Source organism: Aulonocara sp. 'chitande type north' Nkhata Bay, linkage group LG16 (genome assembly GCF_057382095.1).
Source record: "Aulonocara sp. 'chitande type north' Nkhata Bay isolate Kocher_YH1m ecotype deep benthic linkage group LG16, A_spYH_male_GT1.1, whole genome shotgun sequence".
Lineage (NCBI taxonomy): Eukaryota > Metazoa > Chordata > Actinopteri > Cichliformes > Cichlidae > Aulonocara > Aulonocara sp. 'chitande type north' Nkhata Bay.
In genome coordinates this window covers 19,136,805-19,155,376 of record NC_141359.1, presented here as the reverse complement: position 1 = coordinate 19,155,376, position 18,572 = coordinate 19,136,805, and the positions used below count along the sequence as shown (strand labels likewise).

At 40.0% G+C, this 18,572-nt stretch overlaps 1 protein-coding gene and 1 long non-coding RNA gene across 2 annotated transcripts in view; one reads left to right on the top strand and one right to left on the bottom strand.

The window, feature by feature from the left end:
• Positions 1-18,572, top strand: part of LOC147311316 (uncharacterized) — a 39,547-nt gene that overhangs the window by 2,041 nt on the left and 18,934 nt on the right. The window lies entirely within an intron of this gene.
• On the bottom strand, positions 736-18,562 carry kpna3 (karyopherin alpha 3 (importin alpha 4)). The gene is made up of 17 exons (XM_086267082.1): positions 18,403-18,562; positions 15,835-15,879; positions 11,597-11,686; positions 10,382-10,411; positions 10,208-10,260; positions 10,025-10,120; positions 8,368-8,453; positions 5,548-5,634; positions 5,262-5,431; positions 4,900-4,944; positions 4,622-4,753; positions 4,404-4,532; positions 3,984-4,088; positions 3,638-3,709; positions 3,176-3,338; positions 2,965-3,059; positions 736-2,849 (listed from the first exon to the last, which is right to left on the bottom strand). Exons 1-17 carry the CDS (start codon positions 18,469-18,471, stop codon positions 2,751-2,753), a joined length of 1,566 nt encoding a protein of 521 aa, XP_086123208.1. The 5' UTR covers positions 18,472-18,562; the 3' UTR covers positions 736-2,750.

The following is an 18,572-nucleotide window of genomic DNA, read 5'->3' as shown; positions in this document are numbered from 1 at the left end:
CCCCCCCAACTGAAAAATGGCAATGATGGCTTGTGGTTTTTCCAAGAGAAGGGGGGGGGGGGGGGGGTGTAAATGGTCGGGATGCATGGTGTCATACAATGTTCAGTGAATGACATTAGAAGGGAAGCAAGTTACTCTCCAACAGCAGGGAGCAGCATTGACCATTTCTACTGGCAAACTCCAACAACAAGGAGACTACGCGTTACTAAAGCCACGTCCCCTATTTAGAGATTCTCCAGTCACTCAGTCTCGTTTCTATTCGATAAAACCTAGCTGTAGTTGAAATGAAAAACAAAAGGCACAATGATTTTCAACTCATTCTCGTCTTTAATATGCACAAGAGTTGAAAGCATCAGTGAGCCACCTTAAAGAGAAGAATTCAATCTAAAATTTATAAAAAGATACAAACAATCAGAGGCCAAAACGCTGTCTGTTGCTTTTCTCCTATTATTTTATTTAAAACAACTTTTCATTAGCAAGTAAAAATCTTGCAACAAACATAAGCTTGTATCCAATGCGGATACAAGGCAACGAAATTGTAAATCTTTAAAGTGGCTCGGTCTAGTCTGCTAGTTCATGACTGTACACCCTCTCTATAGTTTTGTTCAGTAATAAACAGCTAGTCCCAAAAAAACCAAAAACAAACAAACAAAAAAGCCTGGGCTGCTCATAACAAGCCCACTCAGTATTTAAAGCCCCAGTGTGACCCCCAGCCCCACCCCCCCAATCCCCACCCCAAACCCCAGCTCTGAACCCCTCTAAGTAGTTAGCAGCCAACCGGGGGGGTGGGATCATTAAGTCTTCCAGACCAGGGCTATGATTGGGATTAAAGTTTGACACATTTACCCCAAGCCTGCACATTAACCAGGACACGGGATGGTACATTTTAAACAGCCCGTCACCACTACAGAGAGGAGGAAAAAACAAAACAAAACCAGCCTGTTCCAATTTATCAGCATGTCATCACAATACATATGCAAGTCGAAAGTAAAAACAAAAGAAATATTGCTTCAAAAAGGAGAAAAAAAAAAATAGAGACCCTCCCCAGCCATCTTTGACAGTTATCGTCCATCCAATGACTGTCAGCTGCAGCAGCTTTGTACAGGCTTTATGTAAATATATATTCATTAGACGGCAAGGAGAGATACACATCATGTTTTTGTACAGTTATTCAAATTGAGTGATGACATGTGACCTCTTTATCGAAAGTAGTTAAGTAATGTAAAGATCAGGACCTGCACTCGTTGTACAAGTCTAGTCTTCAGTGAGTGTAGGTCCTTTTTGTCGTTTCTGCAGTCAGACATCGTTATGCCTCTCAGACGTGTGCATAAGACTGAAGAAAACCTAAAAAATAAAATAGTAATACAAAGGAAGCTCCACAGACCCAACCAGTAGAAGCGGAAACATGAAACCAATTTGTCTGTAGCGAAATTTAAAAAAAAAAAAAAAAAAAAGGTCATATTGCAATTAGGATGATTTTAGCTTTAAGTTGTTTTCTTTCTTTTCGTTAAACCCCCTCCCTCCATTCAGAGTTTCACATTACAGGGGAATCCCGAGCAAATAGTTTACTGAATCCCAGGACGTGGCTGAGCTCAGAAGGAGGATGTCCTGTGGGTGGCGGGGGGAGATAAACGCTACAGCTGACGTGTTCCTCTTAAGTCTCTGTGCCTTCGCCCAAAGGTGATTCCTCCCGTGACAGGTATTCACATCCGTTAAAATAAAAATTTTGCCGCTTTGCTTAATCAGTAGCAGGCAATTAGCAGGTCTTAACATTGGGGGGAAAAAAAAAAAAAAAAAAAAAAAAAGGAATTATGGCATTTTCTTCACATTTTTGATGATTTTTTTTAAAACGAACAGTAAGTTTGATAATTCAACAGAGGTCACATTAAAAAAGTGACGCCATTGAGTCAGAAGTCCCGTCAGTCAGTTTGCCACGGAGTCCTCTTGTTGCCTTAGAGCCCTTTCGCCCCTCCACCTGCCCAAGGACTCTCCTGGGAGGGCAGTGGGGGTCCGTGGTTAATCATGGCTTAGCTCTGGGATTAACTCTTTAAACTGGGCGAGAGAGAGGATATTGGTGTGCCCTGGCTATCAGGAATCAGTGTCACGAAATGTATTAATGTATGTACTTGTAGTATGTCAGTGTGCATGGGTGAAGTAACACTAGAGGACAATCCAGGGAAGGGGAAAGCACAAAATAAAGCACAAACAAACAGCAGTATTTCTTCCCCATGAGTGATATGATGGCTTCTAACTGAAGTATGCACACAAATTCTTCTAAGTGTCAAAAAAAAAAGTGCGTGTATATGCATGCGTGTTCATGTGTCTGAAAATGTGCTTATATTTTTCCGTCTTTGTGAGAACTTGACATTTGGTAATTGAATCTTTCCGTGAAGGCTTTTCCTTCCTTCTGGTTTCCTTTCTGTGTGACATTTTAGAAGCACTGGCAGAAAATACTGACAATCTTCCTGATGCAGGTTGCCAGATGGTGAATATGCCTGTTGGATAACAAGGACTCCTATGAAGGGTTGCAGTGTTCTGTGAACGATGACCATTTAAAAGAAGAAAAAAAAAAAAAACACCCCATAGTGCAGAGATGGGGGTGGGTAAACCCTTCAGTGGTGAGTTTCCATGTTGACGTGATGCTAAGTATATCCTTCTGTACCAGGTTGCCAGATTGGAGGAGAGATGGATGAATGTCTGGGGTGATTACAGAGTACCCGTGCAACTGGTTGAACCAAACATCCTGGTTTTTAGAAATTAAACTCCTTTGTTTGCATGTTGGAAGCTGGATCAAAATTGAAGGTTCCTCCTTGAGTAGTTTCAGGAATCAAGCTAGGATCTTCATCAATCTGAAAAAAAAAGAACAAACATTGTAAGATCGAATGCTAGAGTAAGACATTGCCCAAAAAGGAAAACAAATCCAAAAATAACAGAAAGTGAGATGCATGGTGGCGGTTAACTCACATCGTCTCCTGAAAAGTACTGATCAATAATCTCAAAGGCTAGTTTGTAGATATCCTCATTCTCATGCTGCTGCAAATTTTCTATCTTCTCCAAACCTGAAAAAGACAAAACAACAGTTTTAGAAACAAACATTATAAAAAACTTCAGTAAGATAAACAATCCAATTACACCAAGTTTCTAAGAGGGTACAAGGAAACCATCAAACACAGACCTCCACACTCCTCTATGATCTCAGCAATAGTACTGGCTTCATCTCCTGCCATGATGAGAATATTTTTCAGGCCATCCAGGACGACTTGCACCACCTGGGAGTCCTTCACGGACAGCAGGTTACAGAACGGAGGGATGACATTCTGCTCCACTAAGAACTCCACCTACACAAACCCACACATACACCACATCCATACTTGATTACAACATAGGTACATGGTTACAAGTGTGGAAAGTGCACTCACAGTGACCTTCATAACTTAAGTCAATGTTGTGTAGCTTCAGCCTACAATTATTATTTTTCTGCTTCTTGAAAGAAACAATGAGGCAAACATTTCCTACTGCAGTGAAGAAATTCAGTTTGTTTTTTTCATTAAGACAACATATACCCATTTCACTGTAGCAAATCTTTTTAAACCAAGTACAAAAAAAAAATCTTGTCTGGTCCACAAGCCAAGCTCACCTGGTCTTTCCTCCCACTGATGGTGAGGTTGCTGATGGCCCATGCTGCCTCCTTTTGAGTGCCAAAATCACCCTGTAGAGAGCCAGGCTGTCACCAAAATGTACTACACAGCAAATTGCCAACACACAATATGTAGGCCAAATATGCATTCAGTCTCCATGTCTTCTATCAGAAACTGTTCTGCTTTCTGGCTAGAAAATATAAAAAGGTGTCAGTGCAACTAAATGCCAAGATGAATTTACACATCGTGTGTCTGGTACCATGCGGGGACAGAACTGAACAGAAACTAGAGAAAATCTTGAGCTTCCCCCCCCCCCCTTCCTCCAATTTCTAACCACACACAAACCTTAGCCAGTTGGTGAATGATCATAGGAATCAGACCAGCATCAATCACAGCTTGGACTTGCTGCTGGTTCCCAGCTGTAATGTTGGACAGGAACCAGACTGCTTCCTGCAAACAGACCAATCACAAATGGTCAAAAAAAGGACTGCATTCAGTGTATTATATAGAATGAATCTGCTTCAATAAAAAATATTTTAACATTTCACCTAAATAATGGATTTTAAGTACAGATTAGTACCAGTTTAACTTACAACTCTCAAGCTTTGAGTGTAATTAAATAAAATAACTACATACAACAAAAAACTTGCTCCCGTTACATTATCTGTACAATAAATACTACTTTACTCTCCATTTACTTTAATGTAAAGCTATAAGAAACTAGAAGAAAAAGCATAATGAGCTTAAAGGCTGAGGATCTCATACCTTATTAATTTTTTCTTTAGGATGTGTGAGCAGGTTGGGGAAGTGTGACAGAACATCACAGTTGAGAACCACCTGTGTCTGCTCATCTGTCCCCGTCACAATGTTTCCCACTGCCCTCAGAGCTGCCGTCTGTAGTTTGTGAACAAAAGAGGAATACAACTTCAAATAAAAATTGGCTTCAGAGTGTGGACCGGGTGGGAGGACTGAATTAGTCTTACCTGAACTTTCACCTCCTGATGGCTGAGGAGAGGCACAAGAAATGGAACAACTCCAGAATCAATGACCATCTGAATCTGCTCGTTGCCTCCGTCCGTCAGATAGGACAAAGCCCACACTGTGTCTACTAGGATCTATACACAGAGTCAGAACACGTAAGAATTGAGACAGTTACTATACTGCTAGAACTGAAAAAACTAAGCACTAAATTTTGTCTTTATAATTTATGTACATTAGTAAACCGATAACTTGAGTAATCACAGCACAGCCTGATACTTACATTTATGTCGGTGTGATATATTAGCACACAGAGGGCAGGCAATATCTGTGGGGAAAGAAGTAGGTTGTGAGTGGGTTGGAAGTAGGCAAAGGAATAGATGAAGGTAAAAACAGGAGAAAAAAAACATCACAAGAGGAACAGCTGTCAAAACCAGACTTCAATTGTCAGCAAAAGCTTTCTAGTCAGAAGTTCCCCGGGGTGAAGAGGCTGATTTGGCTACTGAAAATGTGCTGTAAAAGCTCAGCGTGACTCAGCCTGCTGTGACAGAGTCAAATGCAAAGAAACTCAACCATCTGTATGGCACATGAGAGCTGGTACACACACGCACGCACGCGCACACATACACATGCAGTCACACCCACCTCTTGCACAGTCTCCATGGGTGGTGGTGGATCCTTGTTGCGGCAGAGGTTAACAATGACCCAGGTAACATTACGGAGGAAGGTGATGGGGATTGATGGATTGATGAAAGAAAGCAGGGGCTTGACCACACCCAGAGAGATGACATAATCCCTGCACTGTGGCCCATCACCTGATTGTGCAAGGGGGCAGAGGTCAACAGAACTCTGGATGGTTGCTTCCAAGCAGTATTAAAATAAATAAAAACAAAATAAAAAACAAGCACATCTATCATAGAGGGACACTCACCTATAATGTTTCCTAAAGCCCACACAGCCTGTTCACATACGTTCTGGTGAGGAGATTGTAGCAGTCGCAAGAACAAGGGCACTGCATCTGCAAGCACAAAGATTAAACTATCAGATGTGCCCAGGGTGATGGACTGTTTATTTTGCCACCTTAAATGATCAGAATCTAGCAAGGGGGATAAAACCAAACAAACAAAACATGAGTCCAAATGTCCACCACTTGTCTTGCAGAATGAGCCAACAGACTTTTGCCTTACGCACAGTAATGTGTTGAACTATCATTACATCTGCTCCAACCATGCTGGACCACAATGGGTTAAGACACTTGTATTTCTATAGAGACTAACAGAGATGAAACTGACACAGACACCTGATTTGTTTAGGACTAACAGTTATTATGGAGGGGTGAGATGAATGGTCATTTTTCACATACACCCCTCATACAAGCAGGTCCTCTCCACTTTAGAGATGGTTCTGTATTATGAAGAAAGCTTTCAGCTATACTCCAAGTACTACATCTTCTAGACAATAGGCTTCTATGCTAATCGATACAGCTTTCTACAGGGGCACCGTAATGGCTCAGGTGTTAAATGACTATAAAAATAAAAAAATAAAAAATAAAAATAGCTGTAACACATGGTGTAATGTGTTATGGCTATTAATGAAATGGTTTGGTAACTGGCTCTACGCACTCACTCTCAAAATGCTGAGGACCTACACTCACTTCTGTTTCTTTATGGTCACAATCACAACTTGGTGATGTGAAATCCAGACATTTGATTCAACTTACTACGGGAACATAAACATGCATGTGTTACAATCATTACAGTATGATGCTATGACACACTACATTGTGTCAAACGTATTTGCTCATCTGCCTTCACATGCATATGAACACGAGTGACATATCATTCCTGATACATAGGGTTTAAAATGATGTTAGCCCAGCCTTTGCAGCAATAACAGCTTCAACTCTTCTGGGAAGGCTTTTCACAAGGTTTAGGAGTGTGTTTATGGAATTTTTTTTTATCATTCTTCCAGAAACACATTTGTGAGGTCAGACACCGATGCTAGATGAGAAGGCCTGGCTCAGTCTCCACTGCGATTCAACCGAAAGGTGTTGTGTCAGGCTGAGATCAAGACACTGTGCAGCTCTTCCATGACAAACTTGCTCATCCATGTCTTTATGGACCGTTCTTTGTGCACTCATGCGCAGTCGTTTCGGAACAGGAAGAGGCTGCTCCCAAACTGTTCCCACAGAGTTGGAAGCATGAAATTGTCCAAATTGTCTTGGAATGCTGACGCATTAAAAGTGCCTTTCGCTATAACAAATCCTAAAACACAGCCCCACACAATAATCCACTAACCCACTACACTTTACCATTGACACAGTGCAGTCACACAAGTACGGTTCTCCTGGCAACTGGCAAACCCAGACTCATCTATCGGATACCAAATGGAGAACAGTGATTTATTGCTCCAGAGAACACGTCTCCACTGTTCTAGAGTCAAGGGTGGTGTGCTTTACACCACTGCATCCAAATCTTTGCTTTGCAATTGGTGATGTAAGGCTTGGATGCAACTGGTAGGCCAGGGAAACACATTCCATGAAGCTCTTTCTACACACTGTTCTTGAGCTAAAGGTGATGTAAAGTTTAGAGGTCTGTAGTAACTGACTGCAGAAAGTTGGCGACCTCTGTGCAGACCATCATGTGTCTACCACTTTTTGGCCGAGTTGCTGTTGTTTCTGTCATTCCCAGTAGCTTCCACTTTGTTATAATGCCACTAACAGTCAACTGTGGAATATTTAATAGCAAGAAAATTTCACAAGTGGACTTGCTGCACTGGGTACATCCTATTATGGTACCAAACTGGAATTTACTGAGCTCTTGAGAGCAACCCATTCTTTCACAAATGTTTGTAGAAGCAGCCTGCATGCCTAGGTGCTTGATTTTATACACATTAACATTGATGCAATTGGCACACCTGAATTGAATGACTGAGTGAATACTTCTGGCAATAGTGTACATTATATTGTGTGACACACTATTCCAATCCAACACTCCATTTGGTGCTTAACTGAACTCTCAAATGTACAAAAAAAAAAAAAAAAAAAAAAAGATGATTGTGGGATCTGTATAAAATGTGTGTCATATAGATGTTGGCACTCAAAATGCCTTGGCAGTGTTTATGCAAATTTTGTCAAGATTGGCCCACTCATATAGAGAAAATGGAAGTGCAATGCAAATATATACATACGCTACAACCATTATAGTTTGATTCATTCGATGCACTGGCTGGACCATAAAGAAACCTTTTGTCTAAACCAATTTGTTCATGGTCTTCAAAATTTACAAATTTATCATTAAAATATGTTAGACCGATAGCAAGTGAGCACAAAGCTTTCCCAGCAACAGAAAGGGATGCTGTGTCTTTTTTTTTTTTTTTTTTTAAATGCCAACATGATTAAATGTGCCATGTAGACGTCTAAGCATAAATTACCCCTCATTATAACTCTCAGCAAACATGCATGTGTTTAATATGGGGCTTTCCATAATTTCAAACTAAGTTGTTCCACATCTCTAACAGCCATCTTATCTTTTGAATATTAAACATGGTTTTAGCTATAGAGTCATGTTAGTTTTATTAGATAACCATGTTTTACTTTGAGGCAGAAAAAAAAAAGCATTATCCCAAGAACTAACTAAGCCTTACTGGGTGAAAAAATAAATAAATATGCTTGCTTGGCAAATTGCAGACAGAATATAAACACAGACTGAAGGGGTAACACAGGGGAACATGAACCGTGGGGTCAGCTTACTGGATTTAACCACAGCCTGGGTCTGTGCTGACGTCCCAGAGGCAATGTTGGTCAGAGCCCAAGCTGCCTCAAACTGAAGCGACGGGCTGTAAGACAGAGGGAAAACAAAACCAGTTAGAAAACAAAGTAAGCTAATTTATTCTGCAGTAGACGAGACAGAATGGAAGGAGCAGGGATTAATAATATCCATGTGCAACCCCCCCCCTTGCCATTTCAAATTCTTAACATATTTGTTTTGGGCCTTCTTGAACTAATTAGAGCAAAACATGCTTTAACCAAACTGTGGTGCTCATTTAGAGAACAGAGTTTTCAACGGCTGGCTTTTCAAGAAAAAGATAACTACAGCAGCAGAATTAATACAGGTAGTCCAAGATCTTGTGACAGATAACAAATCTGACACCAGAAAGGTCTAGAAACTGTGTCATTCAGTTTAACTGCACTCAAAATGGAGAACCATCATTAAAATGAGTTTAGGAAAACTGATGCAACACAAAATAAAAATCACACACATAAAAGTGATTCTCACGCCACCCACCAGCCAAATGCTAGCTAATTGTAACAAAGGATGATAATTCCGTCTTCCCAAAGAAATGTTTCATCAGACAACCTGCCATGATCTGAAGTTTCTAAGTTTCACCTTCTGGGATTTAAAAGAATAAAACAGCTTCTTTTTGGGAGGTATCCAGTTGTGAAGAGACCCGCTTTATTTCCTGCCCTGCCAGGCATTCACAGATAATTTATAGACCTCCAAAGGATAGGTTGTCCATTTTTAATTGGCAGAGGTTTTCATGCTGTAAATTCTATTGTGAGGCTTTACATCAAGCTGAGCTGGCTTGGGTTTCTGCCACAGCGCTATGGCAACATATTAAGGGCTGCCCTGAATACGATTTTTGGGTTCAGGAGCTTCAATAGTAATCAGCAGTGAATATTTTAAGGGTACTGCTGCTAGTGCCACTCACTGAAAACAACATACACAAAGCAGTGCTGTGTCTGCCATCCGAGAGCAAAAGCTTGTCATTGTAGTGCAGCACTATTGAGCGTTTATTCCCTAATTACTTGTTTGGCACTTTTGGGGAAGAGGGGGAAAAAAAAAGGAAAAAGAAAAAAAGGGGTGTTTAAAGCTGCTAAATATAGCCACAGCATTGGCAACAATTAGGTGAAGTGAAGTGTGATGATCGCTGGCGTGGGGAGGAGTGGAGAGGGGTAAAAAACCCAAAGCCCCCCTATCAACTAGTTTAATAGTCCAGTCCTGATGTACAAATATCTAATAATGTCAACATGATGCTATCAGCTGTTAGTTGTCATGGTAAAATCTTTACAATTACTTCCTTACAAGCTCTTTCACTCGAGTTTTTCATTCCTGCCCCCCCCTCAGTGAACACAAGGTCCTGGGAATTGGGGAACTCCGAGAGACAGGAATGTTGATATATTTGGCTTGGTTTGTACTGAGAGGATGAGCCAGCTGCCCTGCATGCCTCCACACACTCTAACGTGTGGACACAGTGGGAAACACTCTCATGCACACAATGATTCTACTGCAGCAGAGAAATGATGCAGCAAGATCAGTAATAAAAGTTATTACATTAACAAAAAGCTAAACAAAATAATAATTTTAAAAAACTTTAATAAAAAAGTACTACTTAGGAAGCACACTTACTTGTCATCCCTTTCCAGGCATTTGACTAAAATAGGCAGGATCCCAGATTTTATCAAATCATCAATGGGAGGATTTCGGTCACTTGAGAGCAGTTTTCTAAAAAAATCGAATGCAAAAAAGTTAACACCAGAAAACACAAGGAAGAACTGGTATTTATACAAAAGTGTTTCATCAGCTACTCACCTGGCTGCCTGTACAGCACTGAGCTGTACAACCGCATTATCGCTGGTAGCGTTCTGCAGTGAACAAGAGCCATAACTGACATCAGCATAACTAGCCAAAAGTTAAGGTAGCACTGCTGGTACATTTGGGAAAGGATTCAATATTTGTTAAAAGGCGTGAACGAGATAAACGTACCTGTAGAATGGCATCGAGCGTAACATTTTGCTAAGCAAAGAGAAAATGAAGAATATTAGCAATGTCGTAATTTGCTAAGAACATGCAATCAATAGCAAGTGAAGAGCTAACGCTACACATTGTCACTATGGTGCATTTTATTCGTTATTCGGGGTTAATATAACAAACTAACTAACTTCATTAAATTTACTAGACTGGACAGGAAATCCAAAGTGTGGGATCATTTTGAGAGGAAAGACTCCAAAAAGATGAAGAACATTGCAGACCAACTGCAAAGATGGCTCATCATGTGAAAACAAAACTTAGCCATTTGCATTAACGCTGCATAGCCTACTTGCTGTTTTGTTGTGACACATTCAGAATCACTACAGATTTTGCTCGTATTGTTAAACAGTTGGCTTGGTTGTAAGATTTACATTTTACAAAGTAGTGCATTACAATTTTGTATTTCTTGTTACTGCAACACATTCTTTCTCTGCCTCACAAGTCAAATAATAAACTGGTATTGTAAATATGCACCTGCTAGTTCATTAGGGAGCACCTCTAGTGCACATATGTGAAATTCCTGGTTGCTTTCAGATAATACTGATGAAAACAAAACAAAACAAAAAAAGCAGAAAGCTGCACATTCGACCTTTATATCAGACTACCTTTGTTTCTGACAATCCAAAGGGGTAAACGGTTCTTCTGGGCTTTGGTATGGGGTGAATGAAATGTTTTATACCCAACTACAAGACTCTAAACAATGTTGCAAAATTCTTGCAATTACAGTGAGTCAAAGTCTGTACTGAGATTTTATAAGACTGGGATCTTCTATGGCATTAGTCACTGTTAAGTCTTAACAGTGTGATGAACCCTCCCTGCTTTTGACACCTAGTGTTCAGGCTTCTGGCAAGATATTACACAATGTCATGCTTTTTATTTTTCATCCTCCCCTGGTTGTATGAGAACTATGCAGGCTGAATAATAATAATTAAAAAAAAAAAATTAAGTGGGGGTTCCTCTCAGTATCACCTGGCATACTAATTAACAACCTCGTCATCTAAAAAGATGAGAGATTAAAGTGATTTTTTTTTTTTTAACTGGAATCCTATTGACACATCCCATACGCGGTACATTGCCCACCTTTTTAACCCTTCTGACCTGATATCCATATAGTCCGGTTTCGCTACATCTCACTCACTCAAATCAAACCCACCACACACCCACACTTACCCCTTTGAAGTCTGAGTCGACATCAGAGTCCTCCAGACTCTCCTCCTGCGGGACATTTCTCTTCTTCAGTAAATGTTCGTCTCGTTTGTTCTGACAAGAGGAAAAAGACAAGAAGACCAATGAGAGGAGGAGATGAAAGCATTCATTAATGCATTCATGAATTCTTAAACCAACAGTGAGTCTAGGCAGAGCGTTTTTCTCTTTGCCAAACTTTTTCATTTTCTGCAGGATATCCAGCATGCCAGATGAAAAGAATCTCGTATCATAGGGGTTAATCCAGAAAAGAATGCCTGCAGGAGAACCCACAAAGCAAACAGACGCTGAACCTTTACCCTTTAACCCTCAACACACTCGGCGTCCCCATCAAACGTTTTCATTTGGTATCAATCTACAGGACATGCGAGTCAGTGGTAGGAGGAGATTCCCTTGCCCTACATTCCAGCTCAGAGTGCCGATGTGCGTCACTGATGACTAATCAGCTAGTGCAGTGCTTCTTGTTCCTCTGATCCAAATGGAATGTACCAGACTTGAGACCACCTCAGCAGTAATATTTTATGTTTCAACATCCCCAGCTACTGAAGGCTGTGCTGCTTTATGCATTGGTTTACCAACATTCTCCGACTCTCCCTGAAAGCACAATGCCACAGTTTACCACGTGTTAATTTGAATTTCAAGTTTAGGTCTTATACATCTTATACGCTTCTTTTTCTAAGTGTGGTGATTATATATGGCAACTGTCTTAATAGTGTTCAGTTGTTCAATGCTGTGTTGCTAAGAACAGATTTTTATAGAAATGTTACTTGGAAACAGTCAATATAAATTTCTCTCACTTTACACTAAATTAGAGTAGAGTCACTTTCACCTTCCACTAACCAGATACCCCTCCAATATGGGGAGACTGGGAACTACAAAAACACAGGGACAGTGTGTCAATTTCACACACGTGGTTAAAATGAACATGACATGAACAAAAACATGCTTCTGGATTTCTTGCAGGTTCTACAGAACCCCATTTGCCCTAACCAACTGGCCTAGGGTCAGTTTAAAAATAAATAAGCAATCAATATTTTCACATTAAAATACCAATAAAGGTCCTCTATCAAACCACATATGCAAAGTTTAAATGTGAAGAAAATGTTTCTAGCTCCACCCACCCACTTCTGGTTTGTTTTACACAACGACAAACACAGCTAAACTAAATAAAGAAAAAAATAAAATAAAGTTATCTCTATTTGCAGACATTAATTTGGAGCTTTAAATATGGCAGACTTCCTGTACACTTTGCTCAAGCTGAGAGCAGCCAGCCTCCCTCTTGCAACATGCAGGTGATTCTAAAGAGCGGCACAGCATTTACTCCACTACATTTATCTTAAAGCTTTAGTTTTTTGTTTTGCTTTTTTAACATGAAATATACAGTCCTGCACAAGAGTCTTGAGCTTTACAAAAGGAAAGAAAGCAGCCAGGCCATCTTCTATAGCATCTGAAAGTCATGTCCTTAAGAAGTATCGTCAGGGGGGGGATCCTCCCACAGAACTGAGAGATGCATCTGACCCTTCAATTGATCATCAACTAGACTGAAAGTTAGTGCTCAGTTAGAGAAATTAATCCAAATTTGAAATTTATAGTTCAAATGACTGTCAATTTGAGGCATTTGAAAACCACGGTGCAGCCACCATCATGGTTTGGGGCTCCATCTTAGCCAGTGGTGTTGGAGGTGTTTGCAAAATTGGTGGAATTATGAACAGAGAAAAGTACCATAAAATTTTAATCCACCATGTAAAACCATCTGGAGAGAGTCTGCATGACAAACCCAAACACGCTGCAAAAAGCACACCTGGGTGGAGGGTGGGGAAACAAACATACACATAAAAACAACAACAAAAATACAAAAATGACTCTTTCAAAGCAACAGTATTGAAACTGTGTGGGATCATTTAAATAAATAAATAAATAAAAGCAGGCAACATCCAACGAGCTTTAAATGGTGGTCATACAAAATATTGACTTCCAAGGTCATTAGAATTTCACTCATATTCTGTATGTTTCCATGCATATTTGCACAAGTTTCAATAAATTACTCCACCTACTTCCCATTTTCCTAGCAAGTCGACCATTAAAACCTGCTATATTCCTCACCAAGCTAGCAGTGGCAATAAATTGAAATCAGCTTCCAACTACATAAAAGTGAGAACAGGCTCTGACACATCAGTAAGCTTAAAAGAAAGTTTCTAAGAAGTGGTTTCACTTGGGATTTGGTTTCCCTGCTGTAAAGACTGAACTGTTGGTAAACAGCTCAAATTTTTAAGAGCCACAATTTCAATTAAAGACAAATTTCAAAGTCTCAATGCAGATCATACAGATCTTGTTTCTGATCTAAAGCTTCTTGAGGACCGGCTTCCAGTCATTTAAAATCATAAAATATCTACAAATGACTTTGTCCTCATGGTGTTAATTGCAGGATCTGTAAGGAATATCTATCTGGCACTTTAAAGTGTCCACAAAGGCTACATTTGTAGAAATCTACATATGACTAACAACTTGTGCAACAAAAACAATGATTCTTCTCAAACATGTTAAAAAGTTTAAAAAAAAAAAAAAAAAAAAAAAAAAAAATCAGATGCAAATTTGGGATTACTTAATAACTCAAATTAACAGATTAGGAGCCCACTGTCGGAATGGCTTCAACAACATAACCTAAATGGATTCTAGTTCTTGTATATAGAACAGCCAGGGAGTTGTCTAAAGATCCCCCCCCCCCCCCCAAAACAAAACAACAACACACAAAACAAAACAATAGAAAACACCCATACTAGAGCAATGCCAATAGAATCACATACAGAAAAACATGATACAAGCTGCAGCACATCACTTGTGATCGGGTAGAAAAGGTATTGTTGAGACACGCAGACTTTTCAGTGAACTCATTTATATGTGTTCACTGATGAAGCCACAACAGAGAGCAGAATGAATGCAATACTTCTTTTCAGTTAAGATCAGTTAACTGAATCACATCTCTTAATGACTCCACACCCTAAAGAAGCAGCACAATTAGTTGAAAATATTACCCAGCAAATGAAAAGTGATGCTATACCTAGAGGTTAACGATTGGGCCAATCCTTGAAATACCCCCAAAAATATGGATTCAAAGCTAAACATACTAGCAATGAATAAACTGATTCGGTAAAGTGGATTTAAAAAAAAAAAAAAAAAAAAAAAAAAAAAAAAAAGATCAGTTTGCATTTTAATAACATCATACTGATTTCCTTTTGTGGTGCAGGACAAAATAAATACCCAAATGACACCTTATGAACGGAGGTAGAGGGGGATCTACCTCCCCTTCATATGTTAAGCTAACACTCAATGCAGACAGGAAAGGAAGAAAAAACAATTAAGGTTATTTTTGCCCTTTCAATGTAATCTCCGTATTTAAGTTGATCAAATAAACTTTAATCCAGAACCATTTGTTGTTGCCGTTTTACATAATTTAGCAACACAAAGTAGAAATTGAATATATTCTGAAGCCTCTGGTACTTTTGTTGCACTGGCGCACACTGCATTCAATTAAGATCCAATTTTACTGCAAAAATACATTTGCAGATGGCATAACAATTATCAGAAGTAATCCCAGTCCTTTTTGAGTATGCAAATCTCTTGGCAGAACCACCTGAAGCAGACCTACAGTGCAGATCATCTTCTATTAACAGCATCAGGATGTTCACTGTGCTCTACAAAATATAAATATAGAAGTTTCATAAGCTACATTTATTAATACAGCTATTCAGCTCTGTTTTTCAGTTGCCCGTCTCACATCTCTGACAGAACACACAGAATCCTATTTTAATCAATCCAGCTGCGTTAATTAACGGCATAATGGCTTGTAATTTACTCAGTCTACACACCCGGATGTGCATCTAACCACAGTGATTGTGTACTGGACAAGGGCAAGCATGCTATAGCTCAATCATGTGCCTGAATGCTTCTTAGGCAGACAGATGGCGCAGAGAATCTGCTGCTACTTTTTTGGTTAAAGCACTGCTAAAGCTAAACCCTCAGTCTATGCAATTTCAGGTTGCAAAGGCAGATTTCTTCCCAAATGTCCCAAGCGTTTGTAGAAACTCTTAATGTGAAACATCCATATGAAGCATGTTAAAGCCCAATACGCCCAAATCCATTGGTTGAAAAACAGAAATAGGTTTGCAATACTTGTGTGTGTAGATGAATGGGGCATTGTTTCTCACCTTTCTCAACTCAACTGTCACTTCATTTCGATGTCTTCTCATAGTCTGCAATGAAAACAAACACAACAGGAAATGAGAAATTTCCCCCCCACTTTTTTTGAGAAATCATGTCATTTATTGTGGTTAGAAAATAGAAACTGTAGCCTTTTACGCCAAGTGATTTAATGGATATATATTTAATAAAAAAAAACAAAAAAACAACACTAGTCAAAAACAGGTGACACAAAATTGATGAAAAACCAAGATTCTGTATCTCACAAAAGGCAACCATCACCAATCCAACTGAAAGTCATAATAAAACAACTCAGAAAGAGAGTAACTAATTGCTGTATTTGTGCGTCTGCTGGGTTTCCAATTCATCCAGAACAGTTTGAGATGGTCTCAGATCTTGTGACTATTTGAAGAGGTTCATGTTGCTTTCCTAAATAGCCTCTTACGTAATTTGGGAAAGTCATAACTTGGGAGGCTGCAGAGCAGAGGTGTCTCCCAACCGTGGCAAAACAACAATAACGACGCGTACGCTGAAAAATGTTTTCCTTTGCCGAGATGAAAAGTAGCCGCCCAGCCTGACTATCAAGAGAAATTAAACTAGACCAAAACATTTAAACTGATTCATTGCTGAAATTCTGATTGTTTGATGGACCTAAAAGATTTAAAAGTTCCTACAATACTGGTACAACAATTATGTTTAAATAAAATTAAAATTGATGAGGGCACACAGGTGCTACCAGACACACCAAAAGAGGAGGAAAAAACAACAACTCTTTTCAGATTTGTTACTGGGAGTCAAAAAAACAAAACAAAAAACAACCTGTCCAATAGCCACACTGTGTATGATGTGCAGTAAAACAAAAGGAGGGTTTTATGGCCTGTAGCAGCGAGACTTTACTGCTTTGCAATTCATTGCTGTTCCAAATGGTGTCAGACATGAAGAGCAATCTGTTATGCCTGACCTAAATAAATAAAACCCCAAACTGGCTTTTTCCCCCCCCCTCTGCTGTAGTCTGAGTCATCCGTTTACAAAAACTCAAATTCACGCCGAGACTCTTAAGAGGACCCAGGTCAAACAATTTGTCAAAAATAGCATCCGGAATTCACTTGGCACAAATCTGCCTGTCATAGTAGCCATGTGCTTGTCAAAGTGACTCTGAGTTTCAAAACAACCACCCAAAGGTCTTCAATCTGTGTTTTTAGAAACTGGAGTTTTTCTGGAAACTGGTGGCTTTTGAAAGGCCATTTCCAGACATACCTTTGTTTGAGGATTATCACAGGATTACCAATAGATCAGAACAACCCAGCACAAGTGTGTCTTTGTTGGTGAATGCCATGGCTGAGCGTTGTTTTCTGATGAAACCCAAAAAAATAACATATGTAATCTTTTAAAAAAAAAAAAAAAAAAAAGCTAGATATCTGGTACTTCATTACAGCCTTTGGTCCCAGCTTCCTTTATCTTGACTTCTCTGAACCCAGCCTTTACCCAAATGGTTTGGTAATCATGTCAATGAGCATTGCAGTCAAATGCTGTCAGAGAAATTTATAATTAGACTCGTTAGATGAATGATGCTGCAAAATGCCCAGCGTAGATTTGCCAGCTGTGCACACAGACTACTGATGGCGCTTTCTAGAATGAGTCTTAGCAGCGAATCTGATATGAATGTCCTCACCATTTATTCTGTAACAGCACTGTTTATTAGGAAATATATCTAAGATTAACTTAAGAAATTTCATAAAAAACCGCAGTGTCAGAAAAAGTTATTATTAACAGCAATGCAAGCTTAATGTTGTGCCTAAAGTGACTCTCCTCACTTCATCGTGGTGTTGTAGCAATTTCAGTGTAGTTTGCTTTTCTGATTGAAAATGTACCGTAAAGCTAAGGTCACCGCATCACTACCTTTCAGCTAACCATTTAGTGGCTTAGTTAGCAGCCCTCTTCAGCCGCCTCACCTGGCATCGCATGCTAGTCATTTGCTTGACATTAGCAAGCTAACAAGGAGGGGCAATATTTGGTTAGGGTGGATATGGAACAGACATTTAATTACACACGCACTTTCTTTTTGCTTAATATGGCAATTGTGTGAGACAGCCGCGAGTTAAAACGGGTGTCATTTGAGTTCAGCTGGCTGTAAAACAGAGCGAACATCAGGATTACGGAGCCGGGAGGGCCCAGCCTTGCTTGTGACCGGTGTCTCTGCAAGTAGCTAGTCAGCGCTAGCTGGCACTGACAGCTACATCGTCTGCCTTTAATTCCCCCAGTTCCAACGATTCAAATAGAACACAGTTTGTCGTTCACAAACATTACAATATTTGCAAGCCACTGGTATGCACTTGATAGCTATCACCACCTTTGGTTCATTACGAGGAATTTTACCGGTAGCAAGATAGCACCTTTGATGGCGAACTCCTCACGATAGCTCGCATTAGCCAGCTAGCTTGCTAACTAGCAGGCTGGCTGGCTGGCAGGGAGCTTTGCCGGGGCCAGGCTCCCCACGGAGGCCCAAAGACTGTCGTTTTCTACATAAATCTAATTCGAGTCGTGTTACGAAGACTAGCGTTTATATGTCAGCTCACCTCGACATCACGCCCCTTGTTTTTAAAGCTCTTGATGCGGTGGTTTTCTAAGCCGGCGTTTTCTGCCATGGCTGTATGGGGTTTAGCTGTTACTCCGGCTTTCGGGATCTCCTCCGTGAAAGACGAGGCACGGCAGCTCCTGCGCCGCTGCTGGCTCCGAAGAGAGGGAG